Raw genomic sequence first — 24,550 nt, 5'->3', positions numbered from 1 at the left:
TCCAGTGGTCTGATATGTAATTTCATACACATCTGCTTCGATTAAATGAGTCTTTGTAATAATAGTGAAAGCAATGATGATGTTAGCCAACATTTACTGAACACTTTCTACATTACTATGTTAAAGATTTTACAAATAATATCTCATTTAATCTCACAGTAGTCTTGTGCTAATATCATCACTGTTTTACAAACAGGGGAATGGGACTCAGGAGCTTGGTAGACAGGCCTCTTAGAGGGTGGTTTCTTAGTATTTTGCTGCCTGGTGTACCCATTAGCTGTTTTAATGTGTCTCCCCCCCACCCCCCCACCCCCCAAAATTCTCCTGATTTTGAGAGACTGTCTTTTTCTACTCCTGTCTCCTTCCCCCTTTTGTATCCTGTTTAAATATGTCAAGGATAATTATAATTTTATGTTTTTAGAGTAATTTTTCTCCCCAGCATATGTGTGTGACACTAGATTGAACACTCTTCGCACCAGGGAATTAGAAATACTCTCCTACAAATGCATGATTGAGGATGAAAGTAGTTGAAGAGGATTGAAGGACATGCCCATTGGCGATTGGTGGGACAGTGTGGCAGGGCCGGGAGGGGTGTAGCAGTGGGAAGGCTGGGCTGACTGAAACCCTGTGGGGTGCAGGTACCTTCCTTGTGCCCAGGGGCTCAGGCTCACTGTGCTATCAGCTGGGTAACCTTGGTCAGGGTGGTTACCTCCTGTCTGCCTACTTCCTCAAGTGTGAAATGGGCACTTTCACATCTCAGCAAACAGTAGTTTTTTTCCCCACGCCCTGCCCACTCTCCCTTCCTGGGTCTTCACGCTTTGAGTATCTTGGTGTCCCCTCATTTCTTCCTTACTAAGCTGTAACAGACACGACAATCTACAGTTTATGTGTATTATTACCAGTGTGTAATGTGTATAGATGTGCATACTTTTATGTGTGTATTTATAGATTTTATTGAAGTCTAAAATTTATTTGTTATGTTCACAGATCATAAAAGGTTATTTTGATATTTTAGAGTGAGTACATTGTTTTATTTATTTATTTTTTTAAACTTATCTCGGTTTTTTTTTTTAGTGCCAAAGCTGTTTCAAGTCTGTACGTTTTAGGAAGCTAAATATGCAAGCTATAGAGGATTTTCTGTTTTACCAGCGTGACCTTTGGTTCACTTTCCCCATAGAATTAGGCATCCTTGCTTGAAAAAAAAATTTCTGATTGGTTCACTGTGCTGACAGTGTGGATCTGCGCTAATTCCCCTGTGTGTCCTGTAAATTTATAATGTTTAAAGTATTTTAAATAATTTAGCTGGTTAGTCCTAGCCCATGATAAGTTAACATGTGAACTTAAAGTTTTGCTATGCACAGGAGAGATGTTTGTGATTCACTTTCAAGGTAAATACATACTTTACTAGGTATTAATAGGGTTAATTTATCCCAATAACAACAAAGACAAAAGCCTTTATCTATATAAGTATATGCACAAATAGATACTAACTGTATATCTATGCCTACGTGAACTGGCCAACCAAAACATACTCACACTGACTTATAGGTATTATTATCATAATTGAGTTTGCAGTTTTTAGAGGCAATTTTGATATATATCTACAAGCTTTTGAAATGTTTGTCCTGGGTGAATACCTTTCAAGCATTTTCTCTGATTTCGCCTCATCACAGATGTATTTTGACAGCCACAGTCGGAAATCCTAAACAATCATCAGTGATAAAATTTCAGATTTGGATCCCCAAACCAGCACGAGCAAATATATTACTACATCAACCAATTATAGTTCTCAAACCCAAAGGAACTTACTGAGAATGGGGACAGTGCAGTGGTACTCGGCACCACTGCCGCCTAGCCCAGAATTCTCCTCTTCCATTCTCATGGCCCCTTCACACACCCTGATGTTCTTTCATGGAAAAGCTGTTTCCTTACCTGTTTGTAGCCCTTCATCTGTGAGTCAAACAGCATTCATTTCAGAACATGTCTCAGTGGACGCTCCAGGTTAAGACTGTTCTACGCAGAGTTCTCACTCGTCTTCAGGAACAGATGAAAATCAGGAACTTGACAGAAACCATGAGATAGTAGGTCAGCTGTCACTCTGCTGAATTGGTCAGTTAGAACTCACTCAAGGTCGGGAAATGGAAACAAGGAGGAAGAGAGATGTTTGGATCTCCGTGCGTGTCGGGCTGGCCTCTGTGCTAGTTCCTTTCCTTCAGCGATCCCTAAAAAAGCGTGGTCCTTTTTTTTTTCTTTCTTCTTGAACTTTTATCTACTTTTTTTTTTTTTTCTCCTCCACGTCGCCACGTCATCCGGCAAATGAACAGCCGGGCAACAGCCTCAGCAGGTTTTCTTTGTAAACTTCGCCATTGCCAAATTCAACATGTGGTAAAAGGTGGAGAGCTGGTGGGGTCACTGAGGTGGGAAGACGTGGCTGTAGCTACCACACCCTCCTAAGAGGAAGCTCTCATGGGGGAGGCAAAAACTGCCCTCTACCCTTCTAGGTTCCTGGGGCTGGCCTCAGAATTACGTTGACGTGAGACCGACTAAAAAGTCTAATAACGTGTACATGGGAGAGACCCAGGAAAACTGAGTAACTCACCAAAATGGCAGAAGCCACCACCTCAAACTCCATCTTCAACCAAAGACAAGAGAAGATGTTGAGGTTAGTGGTCTGGGAATTCAAAGCGGGGGAAGGCAATTCACAGGAAGATGAAAGAAGAGCCAGTGTTTGGTAAACAAACGTTTGCTGTACCCTGTACAGAGACAGTGGGACCCCGAGAGGCATTTTAACAAACAAATTCTGCTAGGTTCCTCCCTGTCTACACACCTAATTCATATTCTACTGTAGGTATCTGTAGTGGTAGCTCCCTCCCTGGAACAGGTCCTCTACCTAAATTCTTTTAGGCAGTTAGGGGGGTAGGTCAAAGGTTCCTGAGTCTTTGGTGCCTGGATTGTTTCCAGCTCAAAATAATTAGCAGGCCTAAGAGACACATTTTGTGGGGGGGGGGCAGGTTTTGCTCCCCGTTCCTTGTCAGCGGCCACATGGTGTAACAAACAGGTGGTGAGCGGGGCTCCCCCAAAATGTGGAATTAGTATTTGAGTAAAGAAGCATTCTGGCATCCATGACCCCATCTGTTAGATAAGAGGTGCTGTTATTGTTATTTTTTTCCCCACATTAATTTTTTCCATATTTAAGCATTACTGACAAATCTTGGGTTGGCCAAAAAGTTCGTTTCGGTTTTTCTGTAAGATGTTATGGAAGAACCCAAACGAACTCTTTGGGCAACCCAACAGGTCCCGAGTAGGACTTCAGATAAACTCATCATGCGTTAATCTTTTGCTAAGTGTGTGCTGCTAATGTTACTGTTTTGAAAGTGAGAGGCAGGAAATCTCTGTATTTTGGGTTTCTTTCACGTTGTATAATATAATTCGTAATGTTCCAAGGAGCGCTCCAGTGTCATTCCCACTGAAAAATCGTGTGCAGTTAGAGATGGAAGTACTCAGAATTGGGCTGCAAATCCCTCATCAGAGTGTGTGACGCAGAACCAGATAAGAAATTCTGCCCTGGAAGGCTCTTCATTAGGCTGCTACATTGCAGGTGTGTTCTCTCAGGTGGTTCCACGGCCGAATTGTGGGCTCACAGTTTAACGTGTCAAGTTCAATTTGACTTAAAAACATAACATACATTTGCAGTCACAGTAGTCAGTAGTACTTATTTCTGTGCTTATGATATGCCAGGTGCTGTTCTAGGTACTTTACGTGCACCTACTGTGTAATGGGCTGTGTTCCAGGCACTGGGGATGAAGTAGTGACTAAATCAGACTAAATCCCTTCCCTCATGAAGCATATTTGCTTATTTTGAGTCTTACATACAAACCCAGTAGTCACTACTGATCCTTAATAGACTCGGTGGAGGCCCCAAGGGACGCAGGGCTGGTTTAGGGAAGCTTCCCCCTTGGCTGTGCCTGGGTGCACCCATTCTCCCTCCCTCCCCGGTGCCCATAGAGTCCTGGCTGCTGCTTTGACCCCTGGGGCTCAGAGCACCCGTTTGCCTACAGAGGCTTGCTAGCTTCCGCTCGCAAGGAGATCTGGTGGGCAAATACATGTAAGGACAAAGAGACATAAGGACGATTACCAGGGCACATTGCAGAGTCCTTCAGATGTAAACATTATGCTGATGAAATGGATGACTTAGCACTAGCAGTCTCTGAACTGCGGCTCTCAAGACTTCCCTGACTTATTGCAGGAGGCTCTGTTTATTCTGACGGTCTCAGAAACACCCATTATTTGTCCCCGTGCTCTCTTGTGTTTCTTGCCTTCTCCACGGGGTGCCCCATGTTTGTATGCAGCATGACTCAGGTGGAAATTACCATTAAATTAAATTCACTGGATCTGCTTGTTTTCCTCTTGATACCAGGAGTTGCAAAGTCCAAGGCCAAAGGGAGAGCCCTACAGGTGGTCACCTGATGACAGGTAGTCCAGATAAGTGAAGCAGACCAGGTGTAAGACCCTTGGGGACTGAGGAATGGTGGAGAAGTGGAGAGCTCATGGCCCCCCCAGGGGTGGGGGTGGGCAGCTGCTCAGCTAGACCTTGTCAGGGTCCAATGTTGCCTCCTCTGTGGATGGGCCAGTGTTGTCAGAACCTCAAGTGGTGATTGCCCTGTTTTAAACACTCTTTTGTGTTTCTGTGTTTTAACTCGTTGGGTTCTCACAACAGCTCCATGAGCTGGGTGGGTTCCACCTCTTTCTTAATAGATGAGGAAACTGAGGCCCAGAGATGTCCCACAGCCCCTAGAGTTGGGATTTGGACCCTGGCAGAGCCGCTCCTGGAGCTCGTGCTCTCAACTGCACTTTTATGTCTCTTCTGGTTTCACGTGCCGTCTAAGTCAGACACTTTTCAAATCGTGTAGGCCTGACGTCTTGTGGGCCGAAACGGAACCTGACTGACTGACTGGCTCGTGGGAAGCCGGTTCGTGGCCTCTGCTTTATAGCAGTTGTATCGGCAGGTCGCCGGGGGACTCAGATGAGCACTTGTCTGCGAGGACTGGATCGAAGCACAGATACACATCCTTCCCCACACTTGACTGAGGGGCGCTTTCTTTGTATTAGATCCTGTCACAGCCAGTTTACACAGGAACCATGTGAGGGACAGCTGTTTATATTTTTACAGATGAGAGAGTAGAACTTGGGAGAATGTGACGAAGTTGCTCAGGCGGGGAGGTAGCTGGGCTGGACTTTGCAGCCAGAGTTTAGATTCAGAGTTTAGGATTCCTTCCCCAGTTCAGCAGCTCTTTTCCACAGCCACGTGAACAGTGAACGCTGGTTCATTAATTCATCAAGCATCTGAGAGCCGGCTCCTCTAGGCAGGACAGGCCTTGTTGGGAGCACAGGAAAAGTGTATCTTCTCATCAGGAAATGCTGGTTGTACGCAGGTGTGACAGTTTTTAATCTGAGGTAAAGAGAGTGATGGCAGCAAATAAGTGGTGAGGGTAATCATGACGATAGATACCAAGGCGAGTGGTAGAGTTAGCGGTTAAGGCTGTGCTTGCCTTGGAACTGGGGAAGATGAAGACATAAGGGTCCAGGAGGAACTTGGTGAGTTGTCTGTTCATCTTGTCTTCTCAGGATTGCATGTTTCAAGACAGAGTGTCTGCCTTAGTAGAGTTTTTGGCTATAGGAGCTTACTGCCAGCAGGGCAAGGGCACGTCCTGTCGTTTCTCTTCACATGTTTGGGAGGCTTTTAAGAAAAGCCTGGGGCTACCACCTCTTCACCCCTGGGCCCCTGGGCGGTTCTCCTTGCCCTCTGCTCACCTGGGGCCTCTGAAGCAGTTCTGACTCTTTTAAGGTCATTGTTTATATACTTGACTGGTCATTGACACCAGCCGGGGAGCTTTAATGATGCAGATTCCAAGACCCTACTTCAAATGAACCAGTCAGAACCCTTGTTTCTGGCTCAGAATTCTCTATTTCCAAAAGTGTCTGGGTAAGTCAGAAATGTGGCCACGTGTGAGCCTCCCTGCCTTGCTGTTTCGGAGCCTCTGATCTTACAGCCCTTGGAGGAACTTTTATCCTCCGGGCAGATGTCCTGCCTCCTGTTTTGTCTAGCTCCCTCCAGCTGCCTGGCCCTAATCAGTTACCGCCATAGCTTTGGACGCCCGTGCAGACCCTGTGCCCTGAGAGCAGAAATTGTGATGATCAGAGGACTAGTTGGGTGGTATTAGTGAGAGGAGGGATTCATAGGGAGACCTTGAGACAGAGACTAGGGCTAGAACATCCACAGATTAGGTGAAACCCAAGGAGGAAGTAAGAATATCATCAGGGGCTTATGTAGCAAAAACAAGAATGTCTGACTTCTCCTGGGGCCTTGAGTTTTGTATTTCAGCCTGTCTTCTCTGATCATTTTTTTTTTCCCTGTTGGATGTCAGTGAATGATACAAATCTGTCCTTACGCTGTCTGTTGTTACTCCTTCTTTTTAGCCGGGAGGTTTTAGGAGTGAAGTCTTCCTTTCTTTATGCACCTCACTCACCCTGTCACCCAGATTTTGAAAACTGGCCTCAGGTGTCCCAGAGTGTGGAGCTTGTGGAAACCTGGGCATATTTGTGAAAGACTTGGACATATTTCAATGCAGGATGTAAAATTTTTTGTATTTCCTTGAGATTTATGCTGGGCATTTTGTGCATATGCCTAAATGTAAAGATTAGCTTGTATACATTTTTTCTCTATTAGAAATGGAAATAAGTATCTTATTAATGTTTGCAAAAATATTTTATCTTGACAAACTATTGATCCTATTTTGTGTATTTTAAAAAATAGGTATTTTGTTCTGATGATTAACGACGCAAATAACGTGGCTTTATTCAACACTAGACACCAGTTTCAATACAAAATAAATAAAATAATAACGATGATGGTAATAATAATAGTAGTAGTAGTAATAATAACATGTAGAGGGCATATTTCCTGCTTCCAGGATTCCAAAAAGGAAAAAAGACAACATAATCGATGTTTTGTTTTCCTTTTGTCTCTGATGCTTTGATTTATGCCGAATAGTTCTGTGTTCCCTCAATTTATTTCCATTTCCCTTTGTGGAACCCTAGGATTAAAATACCACGGGGCTTCATCCTGATTAATCTCAGAACCCTCCACATAACCGGGTATGACCGCCACCCCAAGCCCACCCCATATGCTCACACATGCACACATTTCCTTTCCCCAGCATTGTTTCCAGGCGGGACTCTGCCTTGTCAGTTACGAGACTGGTTATATATAAACATCTCTCGTGTATTTGTGTACAAATAGAGTGAGCCTAATACGGGGAATCCTCCAAGGTCTGTTATCGTTTCCAGTCAGTTTCCATCCAGCCTGGCAACGACTGCCTTAAAAGCTGGTTTACTTACTTCTTATAAATGTCTTATTTTGTTCCTTACTCCAAAATCTTTTCTTTAGGTACAAAAACAACTTTATTGTTACTGCCTTATCCCCAATTTTTCCCACTTGCTTCACTGGACGGTTAGCCACACTAGAGCAATTTGCCTTTTCCCACTTGCTGTCTTGGGGACTTACTCATGTTAGCCCTGTATAATTATGCCATTTTTTCTGCATAGCTTTGTAGTATCCCATAATTTATTTAGTCAGTCCCTATTGATGGACATTTAGATAGATATGGACATTTTCAGTGAATCTATTTTAACTGCAGGAGCTCTTTACTGGGTTACATTGTTTTTAAAAAGTTAAAATAAAGCTTTGCTGACAAGTGATTTAGAGTGGTGTGTGTGTGTGTGTGTGTGTGTGTGTGTGTGTGTGTGTGTGTGTGTGTGTGTGTGGAGAGGGGGTTATGTTTGCAGACAGGATTCCACTGGACATTGAGAGATATACTCAATCCTCTGAGTATATCAGAGGATTTTAGCGCAAGGCTCAATAGAAACATTATAGGAAAGTGCAGAGAAATTTAAAGGAAATGAATTTAGGGAAGTCCAGTGGTTAGGACTCGACGCTTCCACTGATGAGGCCCAGAGTTCAATCCTCATGGCCAGAAAAAAAAAAAAAAGAAGAAGAAAGGAAGTGAGTTTGGAAGTTGCCCTCGAAAAGGATCCGTGAAGGAGCTGGTGTCTGAAATGATGGCTCTTTTATGCCTAGAATAGGGTGAAAGTCAATCTGGGAGGAAAAGAACGGTGTAAGCTAAGGCATCAGGGAAGGAAAGTCAGCCGAGGCGGGTGGGGCATAATGTGAGGATATCTTGATCGTCACGGTGAGGCGTTCATAATTCACTGTACCGTGACGCTTTCGAGCTTTGTGATACAATAATTGAAGACGTGCTTTTAAAAAGTGTGATCTGGTAGAAAAACATGGAATGCAGACGTGCCTTTGTGTGTTTCTCTACGTGAAGCATCAGATCCTGCCAAAGTCAGGGCGTTGACTTAGGGTAGTGGAAGGACGTGGCACAAAGTATGTCTTAGGACATAATTAGTCACTGTACTGTAAAACAGTGCTTTTTGGTTTGTTTTAACCTCTTGAAATGAGCGACAGGCATGGAAATTTGTTGGCAGCTGTGTGCTTACCTTTATCTGAGAGTTACTGGAGAAACAAATGTCTGGTACGATAGCTCCACCTTCTGGAAGGTTGGCACCAGTAACAGTTCATAAAAAGAATTGATATGTGCAATATTTACATATTTTGTGGACGGCTAACAAAAACCTCACTTTGAAATAGGCACTGATGTTGAGTCATGAGTTGAATACCTAGTCTCAATTAGTTGAATTGCTCCAACAGGTTTTCTGTGTTGCTAATATTAGATTGGGTTTAACCTTAAGAATCAGAAAGAATGAATTTCAGTTGATGATATTAGCAAAGAGTCAAAATTGAGAACTCGTAGTCACAAAAACAAAATCTCAGTGCATGTAGTTCCCCTTCTGTGTATGGATTTTTGGAAAGGTGCTCATAAAGCCAGAGGGCATTTTCTTTTACCCCTCAGAGTCTCCAAAATGTATCCTTTCTCATTATTTCCATACTGCTCTTAAGACTCAGTTCACCTGTCACTATCCCTGGGCGTGTCCCTGATATCTTGGCATTGTTCATATACTTCCCACATGGCCTATGTTTTTATATCAACCTCAGCTGGAGTGGGCAGTGGCTGCCTTGGTTGGCTTGTTTTGGTCTCACCAGTGCCCGCTCCTATAGCAGACTCTCAGAAATGTTTGTTGAGTGAATGTGTGTTACCAAAACACACCGGGGAGAGACAGGGAATATCCCGCAACTGTATGCTCTGGTCCTGTAGGTAAAGATAAGAGAGACGATGGAATTAATCTGAAAACAAGGACTGCGGATATTTTTAAATACTGTTAACCCAGTGGCATCAAATCATCTACTCATTTGTATCTGCCCACTTTTGAGTTCCTTCCGTAGGTTTCTGGACCCCCGACCTGCATAATGATTCATCCTAGGATGGGTCCCTTAGAGGACTGCACGCTGCTTTATAAGACGGTTTATTTACTTGGCACTCTGACGGCTCAGCTTTTTTAGTGAATCGTTAGAACAAGTTAGGAAAATGAGCCTCAGAAGTCACTGAGAGAAGCTTCGGCCAGAAGGAGACTCATAGAGAATGAATACTTCATTTTTATTATGTCGATGAAAATAATAAACAATCTGTAATAGGAATAGAAAAATGTTTGATTTGAGCCAAACTGAGGACTAAAGCCCAGGAGACAGCCTCTCAGATACTTGAGGAACTGCTCTGGAGAAACATGGTTTTCAGCACAGTTTTATGTCTTCTCAGAACAGAGCACATAAAACAAGTCAGGGATACATTCCTTCATGGTTTCCAAAAAAAGATCGGCACGTACACAGTGAGTCAGTGTGGCCTTGGCCCCTGGGACGGGCGTCTGTCTTGTCATGGGAGGAGGACCAACACTGGCACCCCAGGAAGGGAAGAATTTAATCCCTATTTTTAACAAGGGCCTTTACTTCTGGTCTGTGCACCCTTTTCTTTAATAATTAAAGCAGATGTACAGTGTATGTTCGATAGGCCACAAACAGGCTGTTCTGTTAGCACGAAATTCAAGTCAACTCACGTATAGGGCGGAATGACTTCCCCGTGCCTCGATATCAGTTAGATAAACCTTTTATCAGTTAGATACACTTTCCCGGAGTTGTTCCGACAAATAGATGTCGCCTGTTCGGGCTGCGTGATGTGTGAAGAGCAGGCGCTAGCATGTTGAGGGGAAGGTTTTGTGGTGGGGAGACTTCAGCGAACTTGCCTGAGGTTAACTGAATGCTGTGGGTGAGCTCATGCAGGTTTCTGTCGTTGTTGTCACCACCCCCCCCCAAGACTAAGCACCCCTGAAATTTGTAGACTCAGTCTTCTCCTCTGTCCAGCAAACTGCTGCTAGCTAAAGCACACTTGTGTGTGCTTCTGCTTTGTGCGAGTGTTGTGTGGTCCTCTTTGGCAATTTAGTTTCCTTGGCAGTGTGACCGAGACATTTTTCTGTGGTTTTAGGCCATTAATGCTGTAGAGAGCTACGTACCTGTCTAGTTCCTATTTGGAGCACAGCAGTGATTCTTAGGCTGTTCTGCATGGACCAGTTGGCGTCATCAGAATGTAGAATCAGTGAGGCCAAGTTTCTGTGTTTAGTCCTCAAGTGAGCTGTTCAGGGAGCAGCAGTGCGTGTTGCCCTTGTCTTATTCCCAGGGATCACGGGGTGGGTTGAATGAGGACGTGTGGTTCCACTTGTGTGACTCCATCATGACCGGAAGGCTCGTTCGGATCCCATGTTCTACTCCTCCTTCGGGAGCCTGGCAGGCTTCCTGTAGGGGGTGTTTATCTAACCCGAGTTGTAGTTCGTTGGTGACATCAGTGCCCTCAGTGGCCCAGCCTCCTGACCAGCCTGTTTGTTTAGTTGTCTCCACGGAGGCCTGTGTGCTGGAAGGACAAATGCAGCCTCCCTCTCTAAAATCCTGTTGAAGTCATACCAATCATAAATTTCGTACTTAGTCGTTAATGGTGGGACAAAAGATTTGTGATGGTTTTGCTGTAGAGGAGAGAGAGAATTTAAACTAGAATTTAGCTTATATGTTCCTTCAGGAAGCCAAGGCAAATAAAAATACTCAACTTGGGTGAGCTGGGTTCTTTCCTGTGGCGTTGAACAGAGCCGCCAGCAGCGACCACTGACCTAGAAACCGTTATCCACCCGCCCAGGAAACCTCCGTTAGAGATTTTTGTTGAATACCTGCTCATCCGGCATCCAGGGCTTCCCAGTTTGTGTTAGTAAACTGGATGGAAGAAGCTTCCCTGTGGGGCCTCTCGCTGATGAAATGGCTGGATTCCCTGAGCCCTTCTTCCTTGTCCTAAGCTGCTTGTTTAACTGGGTAACGCAATCCTCATGTGGACGCGAATTTTCAGATGCGCTGTGCCCACGGGTTTGCCCGCGCTGTCTCAGCTTACACCCATGCCAGCTCAGTACGTGGCACTCTCACTCTCAAGAGTTATCTAGGTTTTGATCCTGAACTATATGCTCATCTGAATTATAAGGGAATAAAATGATCAAATACGTGTGATTGGTAGGCTGAACTTAATGTTCTCCTAATAGTGAGTATAATCTTTCATATCTAGTAAAGAAATTATTGAGGCTTTGCTTAAGGGTGCTTCTCAACTTCAACCCCAGCTTCATCTGCAGTGGTGAAATGGTTTGTGCTCCTAGCATTCGGTAACATAAATAATTGGCAAGGCTTTTGGTCATGCCATTAGTACCTTGAGGCGTGCGTTTCATTTCAGTACTGAGCCGTGGTTAAAGCCAGAACTTCTGGAGCCAGGTGGCTTGAGTCTGGATCCCAGCAACGGCTTTTCTGACCTGCGTGACCTTGAGAACGTTAGGGTAATACTGGTGCTTCCTCAGGGGTTTATCCAGGGCATGAAGGTAGTTGATGCAGGTCAGGTGCTGAGAACGATGCCTGCTGTGTAGGGAGTGCCCAATAAAAGTTAGCTATTTTTATTTCATTAGAAAATAACCATTGAGTGTTAAAAGTGCTAGGCGAGAAGAGTATGTGAGGGCCTGGGACGGAAGGGAGAACCTGAGGCCGCTAGCAGCAGGGCCGGCAGTTTAGAATCGTGGTGCAGTTGGTTCGTTTTCTCCTCTCAGCTGGGTGTACGGTGGGAGGTGGGAGCCAGGTGTGCTGTGCTCCCAGGTCCTTGCTGGTCCATGAGACGACACAGCCTCCCCCGGCCAGAGGCAAGCCTGATGCAGGGCCAGGCCGGGTGGAGGCCTAGCTTGCCCACTCTATCTGAGGGCAAATCTGCAAGATTTGGTGCAGGGCTGCTAACAGGGGTGAATGCAAGAGGGGTCATAGGATGACTCAGGATTTCCAGTTCAGGTGCCTGGGTGGATGGTGATGCTGTTAATCAAGTTCAAGGGTTAAGGAGCCCCCTTGGATGAGGTAGAGAAAGCGATGCAGTCCATATTTTTATGGTCCCACAATACCAGGCAAAGTGAGGTCTGTGTGTGCAGACAGGTTATATTATGTCTGGCTTTCATATCACTGTACTAAAAATAGGTTGAAATATATCCCACAGAAAGAGTGCATTGGGTTTGATGGGGTTGAGAAGCCCTGATCTAGATGATTCCAAATTTATATCATGTAAGTGTTCTGCCCAGTGTTCACGTCCTTATATATTTATTCATTTTTCCATTGTGTTTAATGGTGGCATTTCTCTAGCTGCATAAAACAGCACATAAAAATCTAAAGACACTGGTGATATGGTTCAGGCTTTTTGAGGAAACACAGAGATATTTATTTTTGATACTTGACCGATGGCTTCACTGTTACTGAACGTGTTTTGGTTTGGGCTAGTGGTAACAAGCATGGGATGGGATGTTTAAGGTCTGTTTCTAAGGACTATTTGAAAACTATCATAGGTTAAGGAGCTGAGTCATGTTTGTTATACTAAATCTATTAGCCCTCGTTATACGTGCTGTGTGTTTATATGTGTGTCCAGATAAACATGTCTAGAGTGTTGTTGGAAAGTCTTGTTTATAACATTTAAACCTAAACTTAGACTTGCAAGCTTTGGGCGGTCTGGTGACTAATTCTAGCTTCTTGTTCATAAGCTAGGCTGATTTAATCAGATGTGTGGCTCATTTCTGAGAACTGCTGCAACCAGTGGATATTCTCTGGCATTATTCAAAGAGAAATTGGCCACTTTATCAAGAACGCTTGCCAATGAAGCTGTTTGAAAGAAAGGAATTTCCAGTTTAGTTCCATATCTTGCGTTTTCAAATGAGGAGGAGAAAAGATAGGTGGTCTGATAGCCACATTACACCATTATAAAAATCATTTTAGATGATTTCTTGTTATTGTAGCTTATAAGAAAAACTTTAGAATATTCAAAATAAAAGTTGCCATTTGAATCCCATGCATTTCTTGATACGTTAAAAATTTTAACACTGACAATCTTATTCCTCCTTCTTCAACTCTAATAAATAAACTCTAATAAATCATTTTATATTTAATTAAAATTTTTTTGTATGTCAAGGAAGAGCAGCCAGCATTTGTTCCATTTTCCCTGTGAAATCCATGTATGTTGCAGCCTTTTTAGTTTTTTTAACATCTGTAAGATAATTTCTTATAGGTATCAATTATTTTTTTAAACATTTCCAGCATACATTTGTCTGGGCAGCTTCAGGACTGTTTTTGGTGTACATTAGCATTAGAGATGACTGAAGGGATACTCGGGGGAGGAGGGAAGGGTTAGGCCATGTTATTGTGTAGTCAGTCGCAAGCAGTAAATAGGACAGGAGTCGTTTTCTTCAGGTGTTTCATGAATTTTACCACTAGATGGTGATAGAGGGCTGGAGACGGGAGCTAAGTCAGCATCTACCAGATGTTTATGTTGAAATTTGAAAATGTTTGATCTTAAGAAATATTTACTTTTATAATTTACTTAGGTATAGCCAAAGATTATTGTAAATATAATGTTAGACATTTTTTTTTACATGGTATGTGCCTAGTAAGTATTCATTGATTTGATAGCTGTCTTCTTGCGGTGTTCTGTCTGGGAGAAAACTCTCTCTTTATGAGATTTAAGTGACCCCCAAGCTTTATTTTGCCCTTGTTGTTTTTTTGTTTACTTTTTTCACATATATCACATTTCTCCAAAATGATCGTAAAATTTGTGGTTTAGGTTGTACTGTCTCTATGCACAATTTTGGCTTAGCTGTTTACCTAAATTTATGGATTTTCCTTGTTACCATTCCCTTGAAGCTTTAGTTGAGAAAAAAATTATGATATACTGTTTGGAAATGAGAAGAAAACGGTATGAACGGTATAATGAATATAACAGTTAGTAATCCACTGAAGATTTTCTATTAGTCAGTTTCTCTGCATGTAAGTTTTATAAGTAATAGAAAAATTTCTTTTTGAAAGTATCTGAATATGTTTCTCATTTGCATAAAATAAAGACTAACTTTGTTATTTATTGCTGCCTTGAGAGGGTCCTGAAACATTGACTATAATCCAGAGGCTCCATGTAAGAGATTTTAGATTTCAAGTTTAAGATTGTTTCCAAATTATCAATTAATTAAAAACCAGTCAAATAGAATGCTTATTTTCTTCAGTATTAATGCAGTAGTTTGTATTAACTTATGACACCAGCACAATATTTTATGCTATTCCTGTTGATATTATGTTAGTTATATAAATGATTCATTCTTGGTTGGCCTGGATAAGTAATTTTTGTGACCACAGTGTGAGCGTTGGTGTAAAAAACAAGCAGTATGATTCTGATGTTTTGGTAATATAGCTTTAAAAAGATAGGGATAATCCTTTCTATTTTTTTCCTAAGTCAATGTTTTAAGATGTCCCATTGATCTAATCATGTAATTTCAGAGAATAAATCCACCCTTACATAAAATGTACCCACTAACTCTACAGCAATCCAATTTTAGAAACATGCAAGTGGGATTGAAATATTTTAAGGACCTCTTAGACTGAGGCCTGAATTTTAGAGGATTAAATGAAGTCTGGGGTTTGGTAAATTTCAGAGCACCAAATGGAGCCATTGATGCTATTAAAGATGGTGGGTTCTTAGTTTTTAGGTTCTGAGGTGAACATGCCTTTAACAGAATACACACACACACACACACACACACACACACACGCAGAGGGAAGTGGGTAGTATCACTTTTGAGTGGGATATTTGACTTCTTTTTTGCTCACTTTAGCTTTTTAGAATTTCGCAGGCAGATCGTTTACAAGAGTCTAAATAAAATATCGCACTGTTTGCATGTGTATGTCTGCTTTGTCTCCGTTAACTGGTAATGTTCCCTTTTCCTCAGCAAACATGCCTTCGCTCCTGTTCTTTTAATGCTCCCCTGGTTTCTTGTTGAGTGTTAGGAACAAAGCAGGCATCTAGTCAGTGGTCAAGCAGCTGAAGGCTTTGAAAAAGAATGAAGGCTCAAAGGTTTATATCGAAGCAGAAACTATTCTAAGATAGTTCTTTTTTGACTTGATTTATTGAGCTCTGTTCTTCACCTGAAGGTGTTACTTTTAAACTAATGATATCCCTATTAATGATGGGATACAGCTCAAAAGGAAGACTATTTTAAAACTCTAGTTTTTCTAAAATAAGGACTATTAAGTGGCTTTTGAATAAACTATATATACTTGATTATTAACCAAGCCTTCACATTCTCTTCTCTACCCTTAGTACAGGAGGATTCAAATGCAGCATAGGGTATAAGAATGTCAAACATAAGTTCAGAGTGTTTTATCCAAAATCTACTTGTCTTAATACTCTTTTATTTTTTTTTTGGTCACACTTTTTTTTTTCTCTGAAATAATCTAAGTTTGAAATCAGTTAATTGACTTAAGTCTTTCAAATGCGTTGCTTAAAAAAACACAGTTGAACTTTCTTGCCTACCCCCCACCCCGCACTGTGCAAGTTTTTCTCATATGCATAAGACATAAATAAACACAGACAGGGGATAATGGCTAAAGGTTGTGTATGGGCCATAGATACAATGACAGAAAGACCTAGCAATCCATATTTACTCAGTTACATCTGCAGTGTATGAGCTGTGTTGAAAACAGCATTTTCTTTCCCAAATCTTAGGGATCCAGGTTAGATAGAGTTCCCTCCACTTCCTCTTCTTTCAGAAGCGGCTTCAGAGCACCAGCATTTCCTGGAAGCATTTCCTGCAGTGCGCTGGCATTGCTATGGCCTTTTCTGCACCTGTAACCTGCTCCTTCAACCTTGAGCCATGATCCCTGCCACTCAGCGACACACCGCCTCTTGTTAATTTCACTTTTTTGGTATGCCTTAATGTTTTTCTCAGTTCCAAATTATACCCCAACTTCATATCATCTCAGTTCTCTTTTCATCCATATTTCGATGGGCTCAAGCGAGGGTAATCAAAAGACAAATTTATTTACACTTTGTACACATTGACTTCGACAAGCAAGAGAAGGCCTCGTGGCCTTTAACTCCTACACATCAGTATAATCATAGTATATGCGGACCTCTGATCTTCTGACACTTTGCAGTGATCGGATGCTCTCACTCCTCGTTCTGATATTTGATTTCTTGAACAGCCTTCTTGAGAATGAGCGACACATAAAAAAGTAAATTATCGGATCCAGGCACACGTTGCACGCAGACAAGAAAAGCGTCATTTCTTTGCAGTAATATAGGATTTCGTGTGCCGATTCATCTAAGAGTCTGTCCAGGTGACTAAAAGTGAAAGGAATCCTGCACAAGTGATAGGGTAGGAAACAGGTGAAAAACACGGCCACGACCACCCTAATGCTCTGGTTGTGTCTTCGCTTTCGGCTGGACTGGCTCACGAACTGCCTGCTGGATTTGTGGATGTACCTGGATATGGCTATGTAACATCCTATCAGCATCGCCAGCACAACCACAAACAAGCAGCTGTTGACATAAATGATGGCCTTATGCCATTTCACTCCCAGAGGACTCTTAAGTTTCATGCACTCATGAATATTTTCCCGAGTTGGTTGACTGTTTGTTAGAATGATGTTTGGCAAGGACAGGATAGCCATGAGCACCCAGACACCAATAGACAAAATCTTTGTAAAGGTTATGCTGTACATGCGAGAGTCGCCAAACGGCTTTACCACCTTCAGGTAGCGATCAATGCTTATCAGCCCGAGAAACACGATGGAAGTATACATGTTGGCGTAAAATAAAACCGAAGTGTATCGGCAGAGGATAAACTTGAAGTCCCAAGGTCCAAATCCTGCATCGTGGACTATTCGAAATGGGAACGTCAGCGTCATTATGAGGTCAGCAACCACTATGTTCTTGAGATAAAATATGAAGCTGGTTTTATTCCTAATGTGGAAGAAGATCCACACTGCTAGACCATTCAGCAAGATGCTTGCCACAAAGATGACGAGGTAAAGCCCAGGCAAGACGACAGTGTCAAATTCGTTGTTAATGGTGGTGTTCTTTCCGGGTCCATCGCTTGTGTTACTTGGGGTGTGATTCCCTGGACCGTGCAGCTCATTATCTGTAGGAGAAGCGGGGAGACGTCACTTCAGTGCTTTGATGCCTGCCCTACAGAGTGCTGGGCTTCCTCACAGGCTGAACTATTGCCGTTTCGGGCTAGTTAAAAGATGTCTTTAGTAATTTAAAGACTCAGTTTATTGCACTGTGAATACTTTGAGTGCCTAAAGAATTGGTGGCCTCACACAACGAGGTCCTACTGTATGGTGCAGGGAACTGTACTCAATTTCCTGTAATAAACCATAATTGAAAGGAACATGAAAAAGAATGTGTGTGTGTGTGTATGTATATATATATATAGAGAGAGAGAGAGAGAACTGAATCGCGTTGCTATACACCAGAAACTAACACAACATTGTAAATCAACTATACTTTAATAAACAGATGAAAAAACATTAAAAAAAAAAAAAACTGGTGACCTCACCCCTAAATCCCCCACCCCCAAGTCCCATGAGTAAAATGTGAATTTCTGGCTCTCTGTGCTAACTGTTTGAAAATGAAAATAAATATACCGGTGAAAATTACCTTGATTAGATTCTTAATTCAGTGTTTGATATCCTTACAAATAGAATCAACAAAATTTGGGAGCAGAAAATTAGAATTTTATATAACAGAATGGTAGCATGTGGTTATTCTTTTAGTGCAGTCTTTGGCAGGCGATCTTTGAAATATCTTTTTCTCTCTCTTAGTTTTAAGCTATTTAATCATCAAGAACTGGGAAAGAGTAAAACTAGCAGGTCATTTTGAATTTTTTGTCCATGACTTTTTTTTTTCATAATACTTAAGAAACTTTAGGGACCATCGTTAGGAAGAGAAATAAAAAGGAACAATTGTCATTAATATTTAAATTCATTCTCAAGGAGGACAGTTATTAAAAATAATTGCAGTCTGGTACCTATTTTAATTTACAAGTCTAGATTATACGTATTGTGCTGAGAATATGAAAATTTTAAACCTTTTGCTATTTTGGAATTTTGAGTTCATGTTGTTAAAGACCTGCACCACTGTATCATATAATCAGTGAAATGGTTTATGAACATTGGATTTGCCTGACAGCCATGAGAACGGGCCTCTCAGATCTCCTACTGCAGGGAGTGTAATTGATGGGCAACTCCAGCTCAGTGTTCTGAACCCAGCACTGTTTTCTTGCTGATGCCATGCTTCGCATGGACTGCTCCCAGCCAGTAACTGAGCACGTGATACTAAGACAAGCCTGTTTCTGGGACAGTAGGGGTTTCTCTGACGAGTGACTTTGGCTGGAGGACTTTGCATCAGTCTGGTCAAAACTTTCTTCAGGGCTTCCCTGGTGGCTCAGTGGTTGAGAGTCCGCCTGCCAATGCAGGGGACACGGGTTCGTGCCCTGGTCCGGGAAGATCCCACATGCCGCGGAGCGGCTGGGCCTGTGAGCCAGGGCCGCTGAGCCTGCGCGTCCGGAGCCTGTACTCCGCCACGGGAGAGGCCGCAACGGTGAGAGGCCCATGTACCGCAAAAAAAAAAAAAAACAAAAAACTTTCTTCAAACTACACTGAAGTCCGAATCTGCCTCCTCTGCCTCCTTGCTCCCCTCTCTCTTCCACAGAGGTCAGACCTGCACAGCTGTCAGCAGTCCCTCTGGGCAATCACCCCCATAAATCTCTTGACCATCCAGTTACATTTTGTCTTTTTTTTTTTTAAACTGGAGCTAACAATTTACAAATGAACTGTGTGGATGTAAGTTGACAAGGAAGGCCATTTCTGAATTTTCACGTCTCACTAATAATGTTTACTATAGTTACAATTATGTTTTGGAATGATTTTGTTTTAGAGCTAACAGCATGAATTTAGCCCTCATTTCCCTACATGACAGGCGGCGAAGTATATATTTTGTTTCCCTTCTTTGAAGAAGCGAATCCAGGAAGATAGTTTTGATGATTATAATCTAAAAACAGGTTCTTAAATTGCTGCCTGAAATTTAAGTGTAGGCTCTTCCCGAGTAACCTTGTCCCCTTGGTGATTCTTTCCCTTTTATTCTCTGCTACCAGTGTTTTTAAAAACTGGTATTCCTGGCTTAAACGTCCTTACACAGGCTGGTAATTTATACCTGGACTAGCCTGTTATGATGAGACCCACAGTCTTATTAAGCTTTACAAGTTTAAAATGCCTGATTCAGCTGCCATCTGTACTCCTGTTGCCAGTTTCAAATGTTGTCTTGGAACAGGGTCGTTCAAGCCTGTCTTTAACTTAATGAAGTGTCTCAGTCTTGGCCGCTTCTGCTCCATCAGATCTACATCAGCATCCATGCCCTGAGAAGCTTCTTAAGATGTGCAGCTTTACCTGGGTTAAGATACCTGCTTGACTTAATTTCCCCAATGAAACTATTAACAGTTACTTTCATCTAACCCAGAATAGAACCCTAAGGGAAGTAGAGAGAGGACAAGTAACTTTTACACAGGATAAGTGGTCTAGCTGAGGGACCCAGCCTGAAAAGGGGCAGCTGCATCATCTCCTGGAACCCTGGTTATACCTTGTAGCAATTACTAACGAATGATTTTCAAAACCATCGTAAATGCAAGTAGAATGGTTCGCGAACCATAGCATAATAGGCATGGAGTATTTCCACCCTTAGTGTCGGCTCCCTGGATCTGCTGTGCTTTTCCGTTGTGCAACGGAAGGACCCATACTTCTCAGGGTTGGGTAGGGATTTTGTATCTGTTTATTATATACTTTAAAGTTTTAATTGTATGAACAAGCACTCTTACTAAATGACGATTTACTGATCAGTTATGTTTATCATCAAACACAGTCTTAAATCAGCATTAGTCAGAAATAGTCCTTAAAGATACTCTGAGTCATAAATAACATCAGGTATGAGTAACCTTGTTCCACAGTGATTATTGAACCGTTCCGTGGCTTTGAGACAGTCTGCTGAGCATGTCACCTCACAGTTTTGCTTCTTTAGTTTATGTACGGGATTAACGCTCTAGAATATAGGATTTCTTAATTCAGTGGAATAGGCTTGGGCTTGTTTATTACTTCATTTACAAATTCTACATTTATGAGGCAGCTGAAACAAATTAGTGGTTAAAGCCTGTTACGGGTTATCCTATGCAATAAATATGGTAGTGGAGAGAAAAATGGTTCCTGCGAAGCAGGAATAACCATCTGTGGGTTGCTCTGGAAGGTTCAGAACTTAATATAGAGAGTTCTGTGTGACATAGTTTTTTTTTTTTTTTTTTTTTTTTTAGAATTTAAGTCTGTGGTATATTCTTTCCTGCCAGCCTTTCTTCTCTTCTGTATCATTGCCCCAGTTTTTCCAAAGCCTGTGGCTATGCCCAGAAGCGTTTCTCTGCAATGTTCCCACTCAGGAACAAAGACCGTTAAAAGTGAGTGGCTTTCTTTCCCCAGGAGGTTTTATCGTGTTGTTCTTTGCTGTCAGTAAAGAGCTTGGCCAGGTTAGGGAACATTTTTAATGACAAGTAGTTTGGTGATTCAATTAAGAAAAACTGGAAGCTGTTTTGACAGTGTAAAGGCTGTTTTCTCACAGCTCACACACTCCTTATCTCCCAAGATGTTATTCCCTGTTCGTTTAGTGCAGAGCTTGATTACAGGGTGATCATTGAGGGTAAAAATCCCTTTCTTATTCTCCCCTCTGCTCCCCCTCTTCCAACTCCTTTTAAACTGAATTAGCAGAGGCAATGACATGCGAACACTGGTTCCACAGTAAATCATCATTTTGTGCCAGTGGGTTTGTGAGAGTGGTTTTGTGGGATGTGTGTGTTGCGGCTGTGGCTGCCTGTGTTTGTGTGTAAGGGGGATCGTGTGTTCACCTGTGTGTGCTGGAGAAACGCGTGGGCTTTGTAGCCAGATACTGCTTTAGCCACATGGGGCTCCTGTATTGGACAGGGCAGATAGAGGGCATTGCAGGCAGTCCTCTTTGACAATGCTGGTTCAGTCACTTCATGACTTTGTAAGATGGAATAAATAGCGGCCACTTGGCTGGATCTTCTGAGAGTTAAATGCTCTGCATACGTTTCAAGCACAGTGTCTAGTACTCAGTAGATGTTCACTCTCTGACTTTTGTGTCATTAATAGCAGTCACATTCTGAACGATATGTGTTGAAGAATCTTGGTCCTTTTGCTTTTGGTGAAGCTGCATTGTTGCTCGTTGGGGCATGTCACACTTAGGCACAAAGTGTGAAAGTATCAACGATATATCACTGCTCTACCTGCCAGGTGGGAATGAAATACGAAAGTCACGCCAATTGCAGGGTGTCACTCCCCTGGCACAGCTGCCCTTGCATGACCATTTTCTAGCTACCCAGTAGTGTAGGTAGATGTTGTCTTGACCTCTTGGGGAATCTCAGTGAACCTTGATCTAGACTGTTACATCTGAAAAGTAATATGTACTTTAGTTTGGGTATGAAAAACTTCCCCAATTACTAGTTTAATCTTTCTTGTTCTTTTAGAGATGGTCTCTAGATGAAACAAAGCTTAAAAACAAAGTGACGGCAAGTTAAATTTCTCTCAGTGACGCCACCCTGCATGTTTGCTGTTTTACATTTAATGAAAGGCAAGGATAAATGCTGGTTTATTTTGTTAGTTGGTTGGTGACCGCTAAAACCCCTAAATGGCCACATAGTGTAAATAACAGTTATTGATCAAGTAAGATTTTCTTTGCATTTTTCCCTACCGCTTACCTGGTAATTTTGCAAATGTCACGTTGAGCCCCATTCTTTAGTTCTGAGGGACTGTAAGCAAAAATACGTGTCAGGAAACACTCGGGGACGATTGACGCAAGGGCTCAGCATAGGTTATTCCTGGTTTGATTTCTGGGGGCCGGGGTGGGGGGGAGAGAAACAGTTAGGCAGGAATTTGAACACACAGTATTTCGATCTTTACTTTTAAAAAAAGAAGAAAAAAACAAAAAGATATCCCCACGATTCAGAAAAGGCTTATTCTTTGGATAGGAACGACTGTGCCACATAAGAATTGTCTGTTTTTCTGTGCTCTTTCAGTGTGCCAGGAAGCATGGACCGTTTCTGTGTACGCTCTCTCCATCTGAATACCACTGTGTGGCCCTGGGAAAGTTACTTAACATCTCTGTGACTGAGTGTCCTCATCTCTGAAATGAGAATAATAGCAACCATACAACAGGATTGTGATAAGGATTATGTGACATAGTCCATAAGGCACCTGTCAGAACCTAGGTCAAAGAATGTGCTCAGGACATATTAGCCTATGCCTTGCCATCCTGCTTCTGCCTCACTCTACACGCCCCAGCCCCTAACCTCAGCACATGTACTTACATACATGTATGATGAGACGTTTTCACAATCTCCAATTGTATATAAATTAAGAGATCTAGCGCTGATATATGTAAAGAGTGTTTTATAAGCTCAGATATATTCAGCATCCAATCATTCCTGTAATCTCTAGGGTTCTAGTTGTGGCTTTACACTAACCAGCTGTGTGACCTTCATCGTCACCCGACCTTTTTGGAATTTTGGACTGAAGGCCCTAAAAAAAATCCCTATCAGGACTCAGATTTATGTGGGCTTCTACGTTTTCCTCAAACGTAGGTTCCCATTAAGAATTTATTACCATTTGAACGTTTGTCTCATAAGTCCCTGTATTTCTCTGTGCTAACTGGATTCCATCCAACCTCAGAGTTTGGCTAGGAGTGAATCATTAAATTGGCTTTGAGTGACTGGTGTGTGATTTTTGGATTCCTCACAACCTTTTTATCAGGATTACCTGAGACCATATGTGCACGTGACGTTGCTCTGAATGCTCTAGGACAGCCCCCCCAGTTCTCCTTGAGCAGCCTTCTCTGTGTCTAGTCCCTGTTTTCTGACTTTCCTCAGGTGTCGATCCAAGAGAGAAGACATCCTGGGAACTGTTGTCGTAAGTGTGCTGCTGAAGCCAGATGTGTTTCGGGAACAGTTCACTGTAGGGAAGTTGCACTGTTTCTCATGAAATGAAACCATGTGAGGCCTTCGTGTCCCCTCACTGATATTGCTTCTATACCACACAGCTGCAGAGAGCCCCCAAGTAAGCTCGTCCCCTCCAAGTACAAGGCAATCTTCCGATTGCATCAGCAGTTGCATCTGCTGAGTCAGCAGGGAGAGAGCACTTCGGAAGCAAAAGTATATTTAAGAATTGGGCCGCAAGTGGATAGGCACATGTTTCTTTCTCTGTTACTTTGTCCTTCTCTTCTGCTCCCTAGTAACACGTGAAGTTCAGGGGCTGGATTTGGTAGTAGATGGAAAAAGTGGTGTCCGGGCTTCCCTGGTGACGCGGTGGTTGAGAGTCCGCCTGCCGATGCAGGGGACACGGGTTCGTGCCCCAGTCCGGGAAGATCCCACATGCCACGGAGCAGCTGGGCCCGTGAGCCATGGCCGCTGAGCCTGCGCGTCCGGAGCCTGTGCTCCGCAACGGGAGAGGCCACAACAGTGAGAAGCCGGCATACCGCAACAAAAAAAAAAAAAAAAAAAAAAAAAAAAAAAAAAAAAGTGGTGTCCGAATTTTCAGTGATTTCCTCCCCTCCACCAATCATCTCTTTTGAGAGTTTAGAAGCCCTGTCCATGCCTCTCACCTTGAATCGCTAGGGTAGGTGGTATATAGTGGGTGGTCAAAAGGTATCCATTGGTTAATGGATCATAGACAATGATTAGGGCTCTTAGACTCCCGCCTTTTTGAGTGTCGGTGTTGCCGTGTTTTTAAAGTAAGGCAAGGAGGTAAAACCCTACTTTTTTTCCCCCCACTCATAAAAGTTTACTGGGATTGAGGCAGTTTTCTAAACTTCATAATAATGACCTTTGGATTTCAGCAAACCTTATTTTCTTGAATCCAGGTTCTCATGGAAACATTTCAAGGAGTTTACGTGAAAGACATCTCTAATTTTCTGTTCCTCTGTGGGCAAGTTATGTGGTTTTCCATCTTTCTGGCTTCACTTATACCTTACTTGATAACAGGAAATCCAGTATGGCTTCTCCACACTGGAGGAGAAGCAGTGTCTAGAAGTGGGTGAGCCACAGCAGCAGTAAGAGATAGCAGACA

The 24,550-nt window shown here is 42.6% G+C and overlaps 3 protein-coding genes across 3 annotated transcripts in view; 1 reads left to right on the top strand and 2 right to left on the bottom strand.

Moving 5' to 3' along the window:
* The window catches only part of P2RY14 (purinergic receptor P2Y14), a 79,370-nt gene extending 57,149 nt beyond the window's left edge, over nucleotides 1–22,221 (bottom strand). Inside the window, exons 1-2 of the mRNA XM_060149613.1 lie at nucleotides 22,189–22,221; nucleotides 1,933–2,060 (exon numbers count right to left, since the gene is read on the bottom strand). The gene's annotated coding sequence lies outside the window, so the exon portion shown is untranslated. The remainder of the gene's footprint in view (nucleotides 1–1,932; nucleotides 2,061–22,188) is intronic.
* Nucleotides 1–24,550, top strand: part of MED12L (mediator complex subunit 12L) — a 326,097-nt gene that overhangs the window by 174,194 nt on the left and 127,353 nt on the right. The gene's annotated exons all lie outside the window — the stretch shown is intronic.
* Nucleotides 16,412–22,316, bottom strand: GPR87 (G protein-coupled receptor 87). Its single transcript, XM_060149611.1, has 2 exons — nucleotides 22,189–22,316; nucleotides 16,412–17,517 (listed from the first exon to the last, which is right to left on the bottom strand). Exons 1-2 carry the CDS (start codon nucleotides 22,220–22,222, stop codon nucleotides 16,475–16,477), a joined length of 1,077 nt encoding a protein of 358 aa, XP_060005594.1. The 5' UTR covers nucleotides 22,223–22,316; the 3' UTR covers nucleotides 16,412–16,474.

Source organism: Lagenorhynchus albirostris, chromosome 5 (assembly GCF_949774975.1).
Source record: "Lagenorhynchus albirostris chromosome 5, mLagAlb1.1, whole genome shotgun sequence".
In the NCBI taxonomy this organism is placed as follows: Eukaryota; Metazoa; Chordata; class Mammalia; order Artiodactyla; family Delphinidae; genus Lagenorhynchus; species Lagenorhynchus albirostris.
The sequence above is the reverse complement of the archived record's forward strand: the minus strand, read 5'-3'. Positions and strand labels throughout refer to the sequence as shown.